The following is a 16,467-nucleotide window of genomic DNA, read 5'->3' as shown; positions in this document are numbered from 1 at the left end:
AAAATTATCACAAGCAAATTATCCAGCGAGTGGTAAATTGCAATCACTTGTCTGTTCATCCAAATTTCTTTGCAATTATCATGGCTCAAATGGATGGATTAATTTCAAATTTGGTGTTTTCACACCTCCTATCTGATATTTATTATTAAGACTGCTACTGAAAAAGTGATATTTAACAAAATATTTTCAAATTTTATTTTCATTCACAAATATTTACAACACTTAAAATATGTACAATGAGGCAGATTTCACAAAAACAAAAAAATCAGGTAAAAAATAAGATTCATATTATTTATTTCATCATTAGTTAAGAATGCACTTCAGGAATTTCTTAAATATCTTACATGTACAATTAATATAATGTAACTTCTTGTCATAAAAAAAATGATGATGAAATGAAAAATGGACAGTTAGACTTTAAAATAAAATTATTTGACATTTCAATGACTTGCACAGACCTTCAAGTGGCTTTTGGTTAAAAATAGGGTTCAAATCCATTATTAAGGAATTAGACCTAGGGTAAGGGACACAACTCTTACAAATCATTGGAATGTTTGTATTCAGCATTTGACATCAATTTCAAGTAAGCATCAAAGTAACTTGGATTGATATCATTCTGTTTCAAATGAAAGCTTGATCAGCTTTGGTGAAATTGAATATATTATAAACATATCACTGATTTCAAGAGTTATGTCCCTTATATTAGGTCTACCTCCTTAAAATACATGAAAATATCTTTCTTGGATAATTGTTATGTTAGCCTGCAAGCAATTTAAAAAAAAATTAAAAAGTTGCTGAGGAGATTAACAAAATATACAAAAATTATTGCAATTCTGAGAGATATCTTGCAAGTTTTAATTATTGCACTTTGCATAAGTCACAATAATAAAACAGTGCAATAATTTAAGAATTCATTGCACTTAAGAATTTAATCGTATCTTGAATATTAAATACATGAAAGCCACCAATAAAAAAAATAATAAGAAGAAAATACATTTGCACAATTAAAAACAGGGAAAAGGTCAGTTTCAGAAAGAAAGGGTACTTTTCCAAAGAGGGATTTTATAGGGAATATAGGGCCACTTGAAGGCCTGCTTCCACATACATGTACAAGTATTTTTACATTCCTTCTTTGATAATATATAACAAAAAATATATATCATATTTAAAAATGTGCTTAAAGCAAATATCTATAAAATGTGCAGCTAACTTTATCAATATATTATTATAACACTGGCCAAAGTCAATAAAACTTTTCAGGTAAACATACTGACCTAAATATATACAGGTATGGAATGCAAGTTCAGAGAATTTAAAGTGTTTCACAATATCACAGCCAAATTTTGTGTATTGAAAAATAACATAAATTTTCCATGTGCATATTTTGTTTATTGCACTTCACGCAATAAACAATATGCATATGGAAAATTTGTTATTTTTCAATACACAAAATTTTTATCATAGCCAATTCTTATAAATTAATTTCAAAACATATTTTTATTTTTAAACATGAGAAAAGTAGCTCTGAATTTAACTGAATAGGGGCGTGTCAATGTTTTTTTAATCCATTGAGATATAACAAAGTTATTTTAATCAATCAGATTATGATATTTATCTCAAATTAATTTATTATAAAGTGTATTGTAAAATATCCAAAATGAATGCATTAATGAACTGTTAAATGTCCCCTACTTCACAAACTATATTTATGGTAGCAGTCATTGTAAGAATCATGCAAATTCTGTAATATGTGATACACCTCAGAAAAGGCAACACAGATCTTTTTGATAAAATGTATAATTATTCATTCCAATCTGTTTGCTCTTAGGAGTCAATCCAAGTTCCTATTGTATTTTAGTGTCATTTACAGTCAGTTACCTCCCTTAATTTTGAATTCTACAGTGCATTCTATATAATTTTTATCTCTAATAAACAAGGAAAAGCAACATTTAGTTTTCTGTTCACTTCAGCATTTTAAACAAAATATCAAAAATATTTAGGCTTTGTAACCATGTATAATATTTTGCATGATTCTTAGCTGGAGTGCTACTTAAATAAACCATCCTAGAAATGTGTTAAAAGAACACTCTTCTGTTTTCCTTTTCCTGTTTAAAAAAGAAAATTATGGGTCATTGAAATTCTTTTGTTATTTAAAAAAAAAAATAATAAAATTCCCACTACACTGCTACTGAAATTTTTCTGCTAGATATCCACCCTTGAAAGAGGCTTTTTAGAATAAATGTTTGCTAGTTTTATATACATAAATTTATGCCAAAAACTCTTCTCAAAGACTTTTAAGATGTCAAACATTATTTGCTCATTGAAAATGAACAATTCTATAAAAATTTGCAAGATGACAAAAAAAGATGCTACATGAAATAGGGTTGACCGACCAATTATATCTCAAAATGAATGTATTTATAAACTAATCAATGAAAAAAAAGTGTATGAGATTACAAAAATAAACAATCTTTATCACAGATAAACATCACAACAGTATAACCTCACTCACATATATGGTAATGATAACATTTTAAGTGAACAATGCATCACATTCTTTTCACATTCTCCCTGCATCTCTTTTAAACTGTAGAAATATTATAAGTTATCTGCCTTTATATAACTAGGGGAGACAATAACTTGGATTTCAATTGTTTTTCTATACATTTATAGTCTTAATTATCTGAGAGATAAATTCAGTAAAAAACTTCCACTGCTTTTAATTTATAGCCATGTTTTAAGTTATGCCCCTTGTAAATAAACCTTTAGAAATCAAGAAGTTTTATTTACTACTCTTTAAGGGTCATAAGCCAAGGTATCCTGTAACTTTCAAAACATAAAGGGTCATACAGCATTACTTGTCATTTCCATGGTTTGTTTACAAACAATGCTAAAATGTGCTAAATTTTTACTTTAGCCCCCACCACTGTCAAGTACTGAAATGCAAAATAAAAAAAAAACAACTGGCATACTTAAGGAAAAAATGAAATATCTGTTGAATTATATTCTATTGAAAAAATATAATTCAATCCCATGGCCACTTAACTTCACTTTCTGACAAATAGTTCTCCAAAAGCATGAGTTCTTGTGGCATCATTCATATCTATTGTATTTCTGTAATTCTAGTTCCTTAAGCTATTTTATATCTTAAATTAAAAAAAAAATAGCTGTAATTTTGAGGTCTATAAGAGATCCTGCATGAGGATACATAGTTATTATTTATTATTTTTATAGATAAACCATATAAATAACCACTTATTTTCACTTAAATAGAGGATACAATCCAATCAATGATATTCTATACAAATTTAACTTATGTCTTTAGAATCATTGAGAGTCAAATTTCAGTCTGACTGGAAATAAAAAATAATCTTAAAATATGTGGAAATGAGCATACCAGTCACCCAGGAATTACTAGTCTGGTTATCGCTTGTAAATGGCTATCAGCTTGAGTAGTAGAAAATAAATACTAATAAGCAGGGTAGCATGTCATATAAACATTATTGGAGTCAAAGATTTTTCAAGTTATAATTGGGAAAGCAAAAAGATTCAGGGAATAAAAAAAAACCAAAAAAGATAAGTAACTTTTTTCATTTCAAAGAGATGTAGCTTTTTATCTGGCTTCCTTGGCTTAAGACTTTGCACTTTTACAGATTACACCTGCCTCATCTCATTTTCATTTTACATTGTGCAGAAATTGACAAAAAATCTATAAAAAAAAAAAACAAAAAAAAAAACCACTTAAGTGCTAGTCTTTGTAAGAGTCAGGCACAAATAGAATGTTATAAAAATGTTTTTTTTTGGACAGAGTAATCTTCCCATAAAATATTCATTTTTCAGTGCATTTGAATGAAATTATTACTCAATTTCCCAAACGATATGGAAAACTGTGTCCTATTTTCCTTGATTCTGATGATACATTTAGTAAAATTACACTTTCAAAATGGTGGTTTTTTATACCATGTTCAAACCACTGCCTGATTATTACAAAGACTGACACTTAAAGGCTAATAAAGAAGAAGAATCAGCTATTAGTTTGTATTCCGTAGTATTCAAACTTCTGCTTCGGTTACCATTACACAACATCACTCTATGTTTACATCTTGAAATATACGCCACATTGTCACGTCATGTATTGTTGGCCTTTTTGATATTGATGCCGTTACAAGTTTTACAACAATTACTGCCATAGAAATGATGCTGACACACATTATGTTTCCGCACCAAATGACACCATTTGTATTTGTCTTCACATGAAGGGCCTGTAAAAATGTAAACCAATTTTGAAATCTATTTGCAGTTTTTAGGGTTAAAACATGAATCGAGCATATGCCATTAAAAAAAAAAAAAAAATGACATATGCTCTCCATAAGTTTTGTTAACCATCTGAAAAACACATATGTATACTGTATAACAGTTTTTTTTTGGTGGGATTAAATTTGGCGATTTCAGGTAAAATAGTATGCAAAAATTTTGGCATTTCAGACTATGGCAGATGCTTAGTTGTGCTCTAAGTAACTCAGCTCAGGGTAAATATTTTGCTGAATTTATTTTGGTGTTTTTAGACAGACCTCTAAAATACTGGTAAGCAAAAATTAGCACCCTTCAAAAATTACTTTCTATACAGTACTTTCGTCATTTATTTTCCATATGTGCAAGACCAAAATAAAAAAAAAAAATTATGAAAACATATGACTAGGACTGCACCACAGCATGTAAATAAAAATGCGACAGAAATTACATGTTCCAACAGAACTTCCTATGTGAAAAGAATATGATTATTGAAAATGGGTTCATGTGTTTTTATATGCACAAAAAATATATTTTCCATGTCGGTCCTTAACATATTTCCATATGCTTAAGGATGCTTACCCTACCGATGCACCTGGTTCATGCTCCCAGTTTTGGTGGAGTTCGAGTTGCTCATTTGCTTTTGTTACTTTGTATGTATGATTTTAGTTAATTTATGTTCTTTGTTGTGCATGTCTGTTTTCCACGTCTGGTCTTTGTCCCTGGATTACATTCTTTTGATTGCCGCTATAACCTCGGTTCCCTTGATTACTCTTTTAAACATATGAAATCGTTAATACCTATAAAAACTGATACTAAGCTTTAAATTCATATTTCATTTCACTAAAAGGAGTGTAAATCTTTTAGAGTGCATAATAGGATAATTAATTGGAAGGTGTAAATAACTAAAATATGATCACAAGTGCCAAAGAATGCCTGGAATTAATGAGTGTGCAGAACTTGTTCCATGCATGAGTAAAATCTTCCTGCGTTCTTGGTATGAGTGATCATATTTTGGTTATGCATGATAACCAATTTATTATCCTATTTATTATATAGATTTCCTCAATTATTAGTTGCTATTTTCAACATTAATTTCAAATTTTATGAATGGCAGATTGATTTCAAAGTTGTGACATTTTGAAGAGAGAAAGTCCGAGAGTGAAATTACCGAATTTATTTCACAGTGTGAATTATCGAATTTATTTCACAGGGAACATTCGATATAACACAGCTATCTATATTATAATATAGCTTCTTCTGGTCTTAGAGTAAGATGTACATATTTCTTTTTCAATGAATTATTTCCCTGCAATTTGAAACATGATAAAACAAGTACTATCTTTAAAAAAAGATAGGCGACACACAAAAAATTGTTCTTTTTTACTTGTAATTTTCTGCATTTCATTCAGGAATTAACTCAGGGCACGCAATTCCAATTTTCGATACAGTTATTTCGAACGCCCCTCAGTTAAGCGTATTTGACCAATCGAGAAACAGAAATGCGATCAGATTACTTACTTTTCCATGGAAGAGCGTCTTCAAGGACAAAAGGTAAAAACCAAAGCTATACCGACTGTGTTGGAAAAATATACAGAGAATGGTGTCTAAACTGAACCTTGCTTAATCTAAACAACTGTATAAACCAGACATTTTTTAAAGTCCCTTTATATCATTTTCATTGTATTTTAACCCTTGGTAATTCAAACACCTTTCTAAAATAAAACAATTTTAAGTCTTAGACAAATTTCACTGTACGATTCTTCACAAATGATGGCTATAGGTGTTATTGTATACAAATTTTTTTCTTAAAAAAGAAAAAAATAGAATTATTCATTGGAAAAAAAAATGCTTTGCAGGGTGCAGCTTGATACAATCACAGAGGTTGAACCCTGAACAGTTGGGGCAAGCATGGACAATATTACAAACATTCCTATGCTTTCACTGGAGTTATAAATTAGTTAAATTCTATGTTTTGCTTGTTTAAGGTCCCTTTTTTAACCTAATTCTAAAACCAACACCATTGTTTTTCTTGAACCAGTTAATACTCAAATTATCAGTCAAAAACCAAGTGTATACAGTCATTAACAACAGCACAATATCAATATATGGCTGCAATTTTTTTGCTGTTATAAAAAATGATTAATATGCATGTCATTTTTTGCATCTTTTTTGTACATACAATGTAGAATGTTACACCATATTTTTCATTGAAATTGCTAAGAAAAACTTACTTTTATAAATGTTCTGTCTTTTGCAATGTTGAAGATTACATGTCTGTGAGGCCAAAGGTCGTTTATCAGTATCGCATCCCTCAACATCTTGGTTTCTCATATTCAGACAACGAACCTGTCGTCTTTGCTCACCTGACCCACAGGTTACTGAACACTGATTAAAAATAGAACATAGCCAAGTAAAATTACAAGCAGAAAATTGCAGTGAGTGGGAAACAAACTTCACTATTTAAGGAGGTAGACCTAAGGTAAGGGACACAACTCTTAAAAATCATTCAAATGTTTGTTTTCAGCATTTTATATCAATCCTATATAAGCATCTAATTAACCTGGATTCATTTCATTCTGCTTCAAACAAAAGCTTGAGAGGCTTTGGTGAAATTGATTATAATACAAACATATCACTGATTTCATGAGTTATGTCCCTTACCCTAGATCTACTTCCTTAAACTTGGAAACTTGTATAATTAAGTTTGAATGTCTATTTTTTTTTGTTATAATATTTTTTGATTTCTAATATTATATTGTTTTAGATTTTATAGCAAAAAATAAAACAATTTATTTTCAATTTTCAATATGTTCATTATTTCTACATTCCAAACAATTCACTCTTCAGTTCCTATGTCTGACAAAAGATGTATAGAAAATATTGTGCCCTTTAATGGCATATGGCCAGATGCCGCCAGAACAACATATAAAGCCAATCAGAGAGACTATTAGGATAGCCATGGAACCATAGCTCTTATGGTCTGTATGTCTTTGTTGTTGTTTTTATGGACCATAGACTACCGGTAGCTGTGGAACCCTAACTTTTATGTTTTTTATGTGTTTTGTTCTACATTTGATTTGATGGACCACATAAGGATCACAAGAGTGATGGTTCCACAGCTACTAGTGTTAATATGAGCTATATAAACCTACGATGATATGAGGTTCAAATAATGGGTTAAAATGAGGAAAATAAAATATACTATCTATCAAGTGATGAATGTTAAGGTAAATACACCATACATATCAATCAATATATACAGTTTGCAATCGAAGCAAAATATGTAAATGTATCACATTGCGTGTGTGTGTGTATGTACATGGGTAACAGAGTGGGGGTGTCAAAATATCAAGATTAAAGGATTTATCTAAATAAGGCATCAACCAGACAAAGTTACACAAACATTATAAAAGAAAGACTAGTTATCTCCCTCTTAATTGCATATTGAGAGTTAACTGGCGATTAAAACTCATTTAAGGAGGTAGACCTAGGGTAAGAGACACAACTCATAAAAATCATTGGAACGTTTGTATTCAGCATTTTACATCAATATCATGTAAGCATCAAAGTAACCTAGACTGATTTAATTTGGTTTCAAATGAAAGCTTGACAGGCTATGGTGAAATTGAATATGATACAAACATATCACTGACTTCATGAGTTATGTCCCTTACCCTAGGTCTACCTCTTTAAATGTTTGTTCAGCTTTGCAATAATGCGGAAAATGATCAAAATAAGCTTCAAACAAAAAGGTACTTTCCCCTGTTTCCTAGGCAACATTTCATTCCTCTGCTATAAACTAATTACCAAAAAAGTTTGAATGAAAAGAAGCATGCATGAAACACAAGAAAAAAGGTGCAGACCTGAGACCATGGCGTGGTGTGCCACCGTGGTAACCAGATGAAGGCTTCAGCACAAGGCATTATGTGGCATGATTCCTCCATGGCGACATCAGGTTTGGCAAGGTCAAAGCACATCATGTTGCTAGGCAACTCTTTAACCTTGTCCTCAATTATTTGTTTACATCTGAGGTATCGTGAACGGCTACCTTTCCCGCATGTCTGCGAGCACTGTTCAAAGCAATAAAAGGCAGAAGTTAAGCAAGCAATGTAAAAACAGTGAAACCTGTCTAAACCAAACCCTACATAAATTAAACACCAGTCTAAAAATAGACAATTTCTTAAGTCCCATTCTGTCATTGTCATTGTGTTTTGAACCTCTATGAACCGAACATTCTGCTGTTGTCACTGTGTCTTGAACTTCTGTAAACCAAACATTCTGTCATTGTCACTGTGTTTTGAACCTCTATGAACCAAACATTCTGTCACTGTCATCGTGTTTTGAATCTCTATGAACCAAACATTTTGTCATTGTCACTGTGTTTTGAACCTCTGTTAACCAAACACTCTGCCATTGTCACTGTGTTTTGAACCTGTATGAACCAAACATTCTGTCACTGTCACTGTGTTTTGAACCTCTGTGAACCAAACACTTGTCTAAACAGAACAAATCCTCAAGTCTGAAACAGGTTCAGTTTATACAGATTTCACTGTAGTTTAAGGTGAAGTTTGTACTGATGGGTTTAATCTATCTATAAAACAGCTTGAGGCATTAAGTTTTAAAATATTTCATAAATGCAATAGCAAAAAAGAAAACAAATATGATGAAATTGAACTAACATAAAGTTGCAGGGATTTTCATATAAGGTACATGTTTACCTGCACTTGTTGCATGTAGGGAAAAAGTCCGACAAAACAGGTACAGTAGTTGATATTGCACAGCAACCAAAATAGCGTACAAAGTATGCTATCTATATATAGCCACATATCGAATTTGAAACATACACATCCATTGGATGTTAAGATCATTATGACAAAATTAAAAAAGATGGACTAACTGACGGACAGACATCATGATTCCAATAAACTACCCAATCAAAGTGGGATGTTGTAATTAGTGCCCTGAGTATCAAACGTCCATAGAGCTAGTAGAATATATAGGGATGATTATTAACTTTTGTTAAAATATCATGGTAAAAGTATTATTGTGCATTAAAATACTATATAACTAAACTTTTTAATTTTCAAGGTATGTATTCCATCAAAAGTTCAACACGATCAATTCACAGAATACAATTTACTGCCTACCTGCAAATACTGTCTTTCTTAGAGCTAGTATCTTGCATGATACATAAAGTTGAGGCATTTTATTTGAAAATTTGACAGCCTGTTGATCCAATATTATCAAAAGAATTCATAAACTTCAGATATAAGCAAAACTAAGTTTACAAATCTGCAACCTAAACTATAAGAATGGAAAATATTTTTTCACAATCCTAACAAAAGAACTATAAGCATTTTTTGGAAAATTTCTTTTGTTGCTCTCTAAGCCAAACAACCAGCATTGAAAGGAAGCAGTAGTTGCAATAAGCTAAAAATGAATGTATTTGGATAAAATGGCTGGAAAAAGCATGAATACATCAAAACTGAAAAAAAAAAATGGAAAAAAAATAAATGAATACATACTGGTCCCCATGGCGACAAATGCCATTCATAACGTTTTTCAGGTGGACAGTCATTTTTCTGGCATGGTCTGGTGATGTTTGGTTTATTGTCATGGCAACCCTCATCTGGTACAATGTTGTTATTTCTTCTACCTTTGGTTTTGCAGATGACTTTTCTAGACTGAATACCCTCTCCACATGTCACTGAACACTGAAAAAAGTCAAATGCAGTGTTAGTTCTGAAAAATCTTGACAATTCATCATTTATGCACTTTTAAATGAACAGTTCTGAAATCTTGCATAAATTTAGTCATTACTCTTCTAAACTATACCTATTTAAAAATTAAAAGGAAGTACACAATACATTCAATAACTTCAGCCAACATTTCCCCTATACAATTTAATTTTTTCTAAGGCTTCTCTGGGCTTCTTTACTTTGGACAAGTTGCTATATTAAACATTATTTTCGAACTTTTCTTACCTTGGACCACTTGCCTGTGTACCACCTAGGGGGACAGACATGACTATTACAAGGCCTCTTTTTGATGGGCTTTGGCAACTCTTTACAGAACTTCTTCTTGACAAGTTTATCTATTGTCATGGAGTTTTTCTGTCGACACATGATCTTTCTTTTCTGTTTACCACCACCACATTTCTTGGTACACTCTTTCCACCCTTCAGGTACCCATCTAAAATTAAATTCATATTTATAATCATGCCCAGGAAAAAAAGGGTATTGATGGAACATTAAGTGATACCCTACACAGAGTTGTGGCAAAAAACGGGGGAATGGTAAAATGTCCAAAATGGCCTCACTCAAATCCTACATTTTGGATTTGCTGCATATTGAATTAAAAAAACCTTTTTTATGGTACAAAACAACTGTGCAAAGTTTCAAAAAAATTATTGATCCATTCTCATGTAATCATCTGGAAACCATTGGGGGAGGGACAAACAGATGGACAGGCATTTTTGGGTTTAAAAAAAAACAAAAACGAATGTATCCTTTTTCAATAGAAGACATTTTACACTACCATCCTTGTAATGTTTAATTTTATGAATGATACCTCTCCTTGATATAAAGGAACAAATTTAAAACAGATATATAAAGAAAAAGAAAAAGAATGATTCCAGGCCTAGGGTAAGGGACATAACTCTTGAAATCAGTGATATGATTGTATCATATTCAATTTCACCAAAGCCTTTCAAGCTTTCCTTTGAAACAGAATGAAATCAGTCCAAGTTAATTCGATGCTTACATCAGATTGATGTAAAATGCTGAATACAAACCTTCCAATGATTTGTAAGAGTTGCATCCCCTTGCCCCAGGTCAACCTCCTTTAGTAATATCCATGATTCCAAACTCTATATCAAAATCAGTACTGGATTTCATAATAAGTCCTATGAGTAAAATTGAGTGCAGATCATAACATTGCAATGGTAAGTTTTCATTGTGACAGCAAAGTTTCATACTAAATACACACTTTTGACATTTTTTTTTGGTGTGAACTTGACCACTGACCTTTCACTTTTATTGAACTACCTAGGAGGGCATGGTCCAATATCACAAGAGTATATCTCAGTCTCTAGTTTTGTTTTAGGATTACCATACGAACTAGCCTAGGAGGGTATGGTCCAATATTACAAGAGTATATCTCAGTCTCTGGTTTTGTTTTAGGATTACCTTATGAACTAGCCTAGGAGGGTATGGTCCAATATCACAAGAGAATATCTCAGTCTCTGGTTTAGTTTTAGGATTACCTTATGAACTAGCCTAGGAGGGCATAATCCAATATCACAAGAGAATATCTCAGTCTCTGGTTTAGTTTTAGGATTACCTTATGAACTAGCCTAGGAGAGTACGGTCCAATATCACAAGAGAATATCTCAGTCTCTGGTTTAGTTTTAGGATTACCTTATGAACTAGCCTAGGAAAGTATGGTCCAATATCACAAGAGAATATCTCAGTCTCTGGTTTAGTTTTAGTATTATGCAATGCACTAACCTTGGAGGGCATGGTCCAATATTACAGGAAAATATCCCAGTCTCCGGTTTGGTTTTAGAATCACAGTATGCATCATCTACTTCTTCATAATGGTTCCTTCTACATGTAGCTGTCACAGTCTTTTTTCCTTAGAAAAATAGTATACAAAAACTGAATTAACAAACTTTCTCAACTTTCATCATGTAGTGTCAATAAATAGTAGTTTATTCTTGATATAATCTATGAAGTCATACATTTGAAATTGTACATAAGCAACAAGCAAAAATGTGAACACATTTTGAACTGTAACATAAATTTCTACATTTCAATGCCCTTAGGGGCCATTTGATTTGGGGGATGCTGGCAGTTTTAGTCGGGACAGAATATTTATTTTCAAAACTTTCACGAATAAGAAAATTTATTTTCAAATGCTATATGGCTAGAATTGTTTTTTTTAAATCATACTGAACAGTAGCACCAGCAGGCTTGATTTTTTTTTATTTAAAAGGTATTGGGGTCCAGAATATTTATTACCAAATTTTTCAAGGCCAAGATATTTACTTACATAAATAGTAGTCCCTCCCCATTAAAATCAAATGCTTGTCCCCTTAGGTGAATCAACACATGAAATTTGGGAAAAATTAAGTTCAGTGGTTCAGTGCCTTATCAGCAATTGAAGTCCACACAATAAACATTTTATTATTATTTACAGCAATATTGATAGCATTGGAAAATGGATTAAAAAGATAGAAAACAAAACAAAAAAACCCAGAAAAAATAAAAGATAAATGAAAAAAAAATCACTTTTAATAAAAGCTAACAAATAAAAGCTAACCAATTGTAAACTACTTCCACCCAACAGTGAACATGTCTGAATCTACCATTACAGTGCAAAGGAGGAGAAAGCTTCATTAAGACAGAAACTACAATGTGGTTATATCACATTTTGAACACAAATACATGTAGTACCTCCAGCACAAGGTTCAGAGCAGGGTGAAACTGCTATACTCCACGAGTATGTTACCAATGGCTTTGTGTCTGGATTACTACCCCTGTCCTTTGGAAGGGCATACTCATAGCTGATTCCGGGGTTTTTGTCTTGTACCAACACCTATTATAGAAACAAATTAGTCAGTGACAAAAGATGGTGCAATGAGTGGACTAAGGAAAAAACAAGCAACTTGTAGCCATATGTTACCCACTGGCACAAAAAAAGTTGAAGTGCAAAAGTCCCTTCACTCATGTAAAACTTGTTGAATCAAAATGGCAGCACCTAATGATCAACTACAAATGGTGACTAACAATCCTACAAAATTTGAACAAAATTGATCGAATGGTATACGAATAGCATACATGTGAAAAAGTCATTCCTTCAAAACTGGAGATTTGTCATTTTTCAGCTGGAGATTTGGTTTGAAAGCTGGAGGTTTTTTTCTCAGCTTTTTTTTTAAGGTGTAACAAGTCAAATAGTTGTGAAACTTATAGAAAACCCTGCATTAAGTCTGTTTCCATGAGAACAAATGTTGAATACTCTATTGTAATAGTTGGAATGACCCTTTTGATGGATTAACACTTGAACATTTTTATGATTTTATTTATAAATGACAATATTTTCATAAGAAGAATAAAGCATAAACATAAATAACTTTCAGTTTGAAAGTATCATCATTACTATATAGCTACTAATAATTTCTATTTAACTTTCATTTAAAAATTGTCACTACAGTAGCTACTTTTGCATAAATATGAATCAAAATGATTTCAATTTAAATAGTCATTACTGGCTTGGCACCACTTTAACTTTGACTTTCCATGCAGCATTGAATTTGGAATAGTACGTTGCTTTCTTGGCAGGAGGTGCTGAAGATGAAATATTACGTTTCAGCATTTTGACAGTTATTGAGAGTTCTGTAAATTTAGTGTGCCACTAAAACTTGGGATAATTGTCAATCATCTCCTGTTGTTATATAATCATCACACCTTTGCAATAACGTCTTGTCGATAACCACTAAAGCTCTCAATTACAGTTTATGACCCTAATTAACATGTTCACCTGTCTACCTGGGGTCAACCGGAAATGTCGTTATTCGATCCTTTCAGGTTTTTTCCTTCAGTAAATAAAAAAAAAAATGGGGTCCAAAATTTGTTTACGGTATAATGTTCGGATAGCAGTAGATTTTTTGTTTCAACGGTAGAATGGTAGGAAGGTTCTAATTCCGGTAGAATTGAACTACTGGCGGTAGGTTCACATGTATGTATTGAATAGTTGCATCAACAAGTGTGACCGGATGGACGTATGGTGGCAAAGGACAATAAAATCAAACATTTATCTGTAAACTTTATATATTGTGAGTAAGCACATAATAAAAACTCCAACATATAGTGGTTTCAACCATGTTATATCCGTAAGTTGATCAAAGCATCAGACAATAAATATCTTTATTCATGCTTTCTACATATGATGCTTATCCTTTCTTTAAAATTTCATGAAAGTCTTAGAAGTGGTACAGGAGGATATGCAGATAGATAAATAGAGACATGAAGATTCCTATATATAACGATATGTTTCCAGGGAAAAGTGGGAGGGGGTAATGATAGAGTTTTTTTCTGAAAAATGAGGAAAAATTTCTTCTTTTTTTGTCCAAGATAATAGTAAAATCATCTTTATTATTTCATCTCAAATTACATATCAAATATCAACTTAAAAAAATTGAGAGTTCATAACTGTAAAATTTGTAATTATCTCCGCTAACCAAAAAATTCCATCAGCTAAGAAATTGTATCATTATACTTCAGTTTGTAGAGTTATATCTAATTTTAATGTAATTTGAAATATTAAATTTCAAATTTGAAGTGTATTACATGTAATTGAGAGACAGAATTTAGGAACAAAATTGCCAAGCAACAGTAAAAAAATTGGCAAACAAACCTCAATGACTATGTCACTTGTAAGTGGACCGTCACATTTGAGACTTTCTGGTTCATTGTACGGCCGACTGTAATGAAACTTGGAACCACCAATCACATACTCTCCTGGCCACTGAACTTCATGGTCTCCATTCAGGAGATACTTTCCATAGATATCCCTCACAGCCAGGTAGTTGGAAGATAGAGCATTTTCCTTCACTCTAATGGACCTTGCTGTTTTGGGAATTACTGCTACAGGAAAATATGCTGTAATATCCAAATAAACAAATGTTGTCTTTAGATAAGAAGAAATAGTATGACATGATTCAATCACTAAGGTCTTTAAAGAGTTTTATTTGCTCATCTTTTAAAATTACATTGATTACATGCCAGTCCGTTCCTTATGATCTGAAAACAGTTGTACCATCAAACCACCACATGTTTGAACTAAGACTTATGGTGAAAGGCGTTTCGAGAAGGCTGCGGCAAAGTTATGGAATGGTCTACCAAATGACCTGAGAAATGCGCCATCACTTTTATGTTTTATGTGGAATGTCAAAACTCATCTTTTTAGACTTGCATATGACTGTTAACTGTTTTAAGCTTTACTGACTATTTAATGACAATTTGATTCTTATGTTTTAATCTGACATTCAATACATACTCTATATTTTTAAGTCTCTATTTTCATTTTTAAATAAATGATATTGATTCTTTTATATAGATATCCTTTTTTGTGTACATTTCCTAGATTTTTTAATAAACCTTCCATGCATTTTTAGACACAATTTTATGTAATGCTAATTATCATATATTTTTTTTCTTTGTTTTTGATTTCATATAAAATATCTTATTACAACTAGAATATTTTCTAAAATTTTAATTTTTATTATGATTTTTATTGTTTTAAAATTGGTTTATTGAAACATTTAACTTTCTACTCAATTTATTTTAACGAAACTTTACATATTAATTCACATATTTTATATTTATATATCTTGCACTTGTAATTTATTATTATTATTGTTTATACATAAGCCTATGTTAATATTATATACAGTGTGTATGTGTGATGGTGTGTGTATGTATGTATGTGTGTGTGTTTTTTGTGCGTGTGTGATAGTGGTTAGTGGGTAAACACGTGCATGTGTGCGTGAGTGTGTAATGTTAAGTGCTTAGTGTAATATTTAAATGTGTTAGATAAGCGCAATTTAAAAACTTTGTAATAATAATAATAATTACATGAAGATGAATTATTGTATTATGGGCATGTAATTTTTGTATACAACATATCAGTACAAAAAAAATTAGATATCAAGAAAATTAAAATGTGAGTTACCATTTTTTTTAAATTTCAAACTATATATAAATGATTGCAAGAAAAACAGAGAGGTTGCAGAAAATTGGGACGTATATTTTTTGGAAACTTTTCATTCTGAGTTTACAGCTTCCAATAGTAAGAAATATAAATAAACATGGTAAACATGGAAAAACTTTGTAGCACCGAGTATACAAAATGCATACATCTTTTCAGTCAATTAATATCAATTTTTTACTTACTATTTAATTTAGGTTGTTCTGTGTATTCACCGCTGATAATTTTACATGTAGAGTTATCTCCCCTACACACACCACAAATATCATTAGAAGCATTAGAACCAACTATCCAATCACATCCAATTGGCTGAAAATAAAATTGTCATTAAGGAGGTAAACCTAGGGTAAGGGACATAACCCATGAAATCAGTGATGTGTCTGCATCATACTAAATTTCACCAAA

General features: G+C 31.4%; 1 protein-coding gene across 2 annotated transcripts in view; it reads right to left on the bottom strand.

Annotated features, from left to right (window-relative positions):
• Window positions 1–181: 181 nt before the first annotated feature.
• LOC148617055 (A disintegrin and metalloproteinase with thrombospondin motifs 18-like) overlaps window positions 182–16,467 on the bottom strand; it is a 69,502-nt gene continuing 53,216 nt past the window's right edge. Inside the window, exons 16-24 of one of the 2 annotated variants that reach the window (XM_088584341.1) lie at window positions 16,248–16,371; window positions 14,710–14,954; window positions 12,750–12,891; window positions 11,802–11,928; window positions 10,278–10,485; window positions 9,819–10,007; window positions 8,157–8,363; window positions 6,525–6,678; window positions 182–4,262 (exon numbers count right to left, since the gene is read on the bottom strand). In XM_088584341.1, coding sequence (XP_088440467.1) covers window positions 4,129–4,262; window positions 6,525–6,678; window positions 8,157–8,363; window positions 9,819–10,007; window positions 10,278–10,485; window positions 11,802–11,928; window positions 12,750–12,891; window positions 14,710–14,954; window positions 16,248–16,371 — 1,530 coding nt within the window. In that variant the 3' untranslated portion in view covers window positions 182–4,128. The remainder of the gene's footprint in view (window positions 4,263–6,524; window positions 6,679–8,156; window positions 8,364–9,818; window positions 10,008–10,277; window positions 10,486–11,801; window positions 11,929–12,749; window positions 12,892–14,709; window positions 14,955–16,247; window positions 16,372–16,467) is intronic. The other variant, XM_088584342.1, reaches the window with a different exon arrangement.

Source organism: Perna viridis, chromosome 5, assembly GCF_037379345.1.
Source record: "Perna viridis isolate PV_CMFRI_1.1 ecotype Kerala chromosome 5, ASM3737934v1, whole genome shotgun sequence".
Taxonomy (NCBI): Eukaryota; Metazoa; Mollusca; class Bivalvia; order Mytilida; family Mytilidae; genus Perna; species Perna viridis.
The sequence above is the reverse complement of the archived record's forward strand: the minus strand, read 5'-3'. Positions and strand labels throughout refer to the sequence as shown.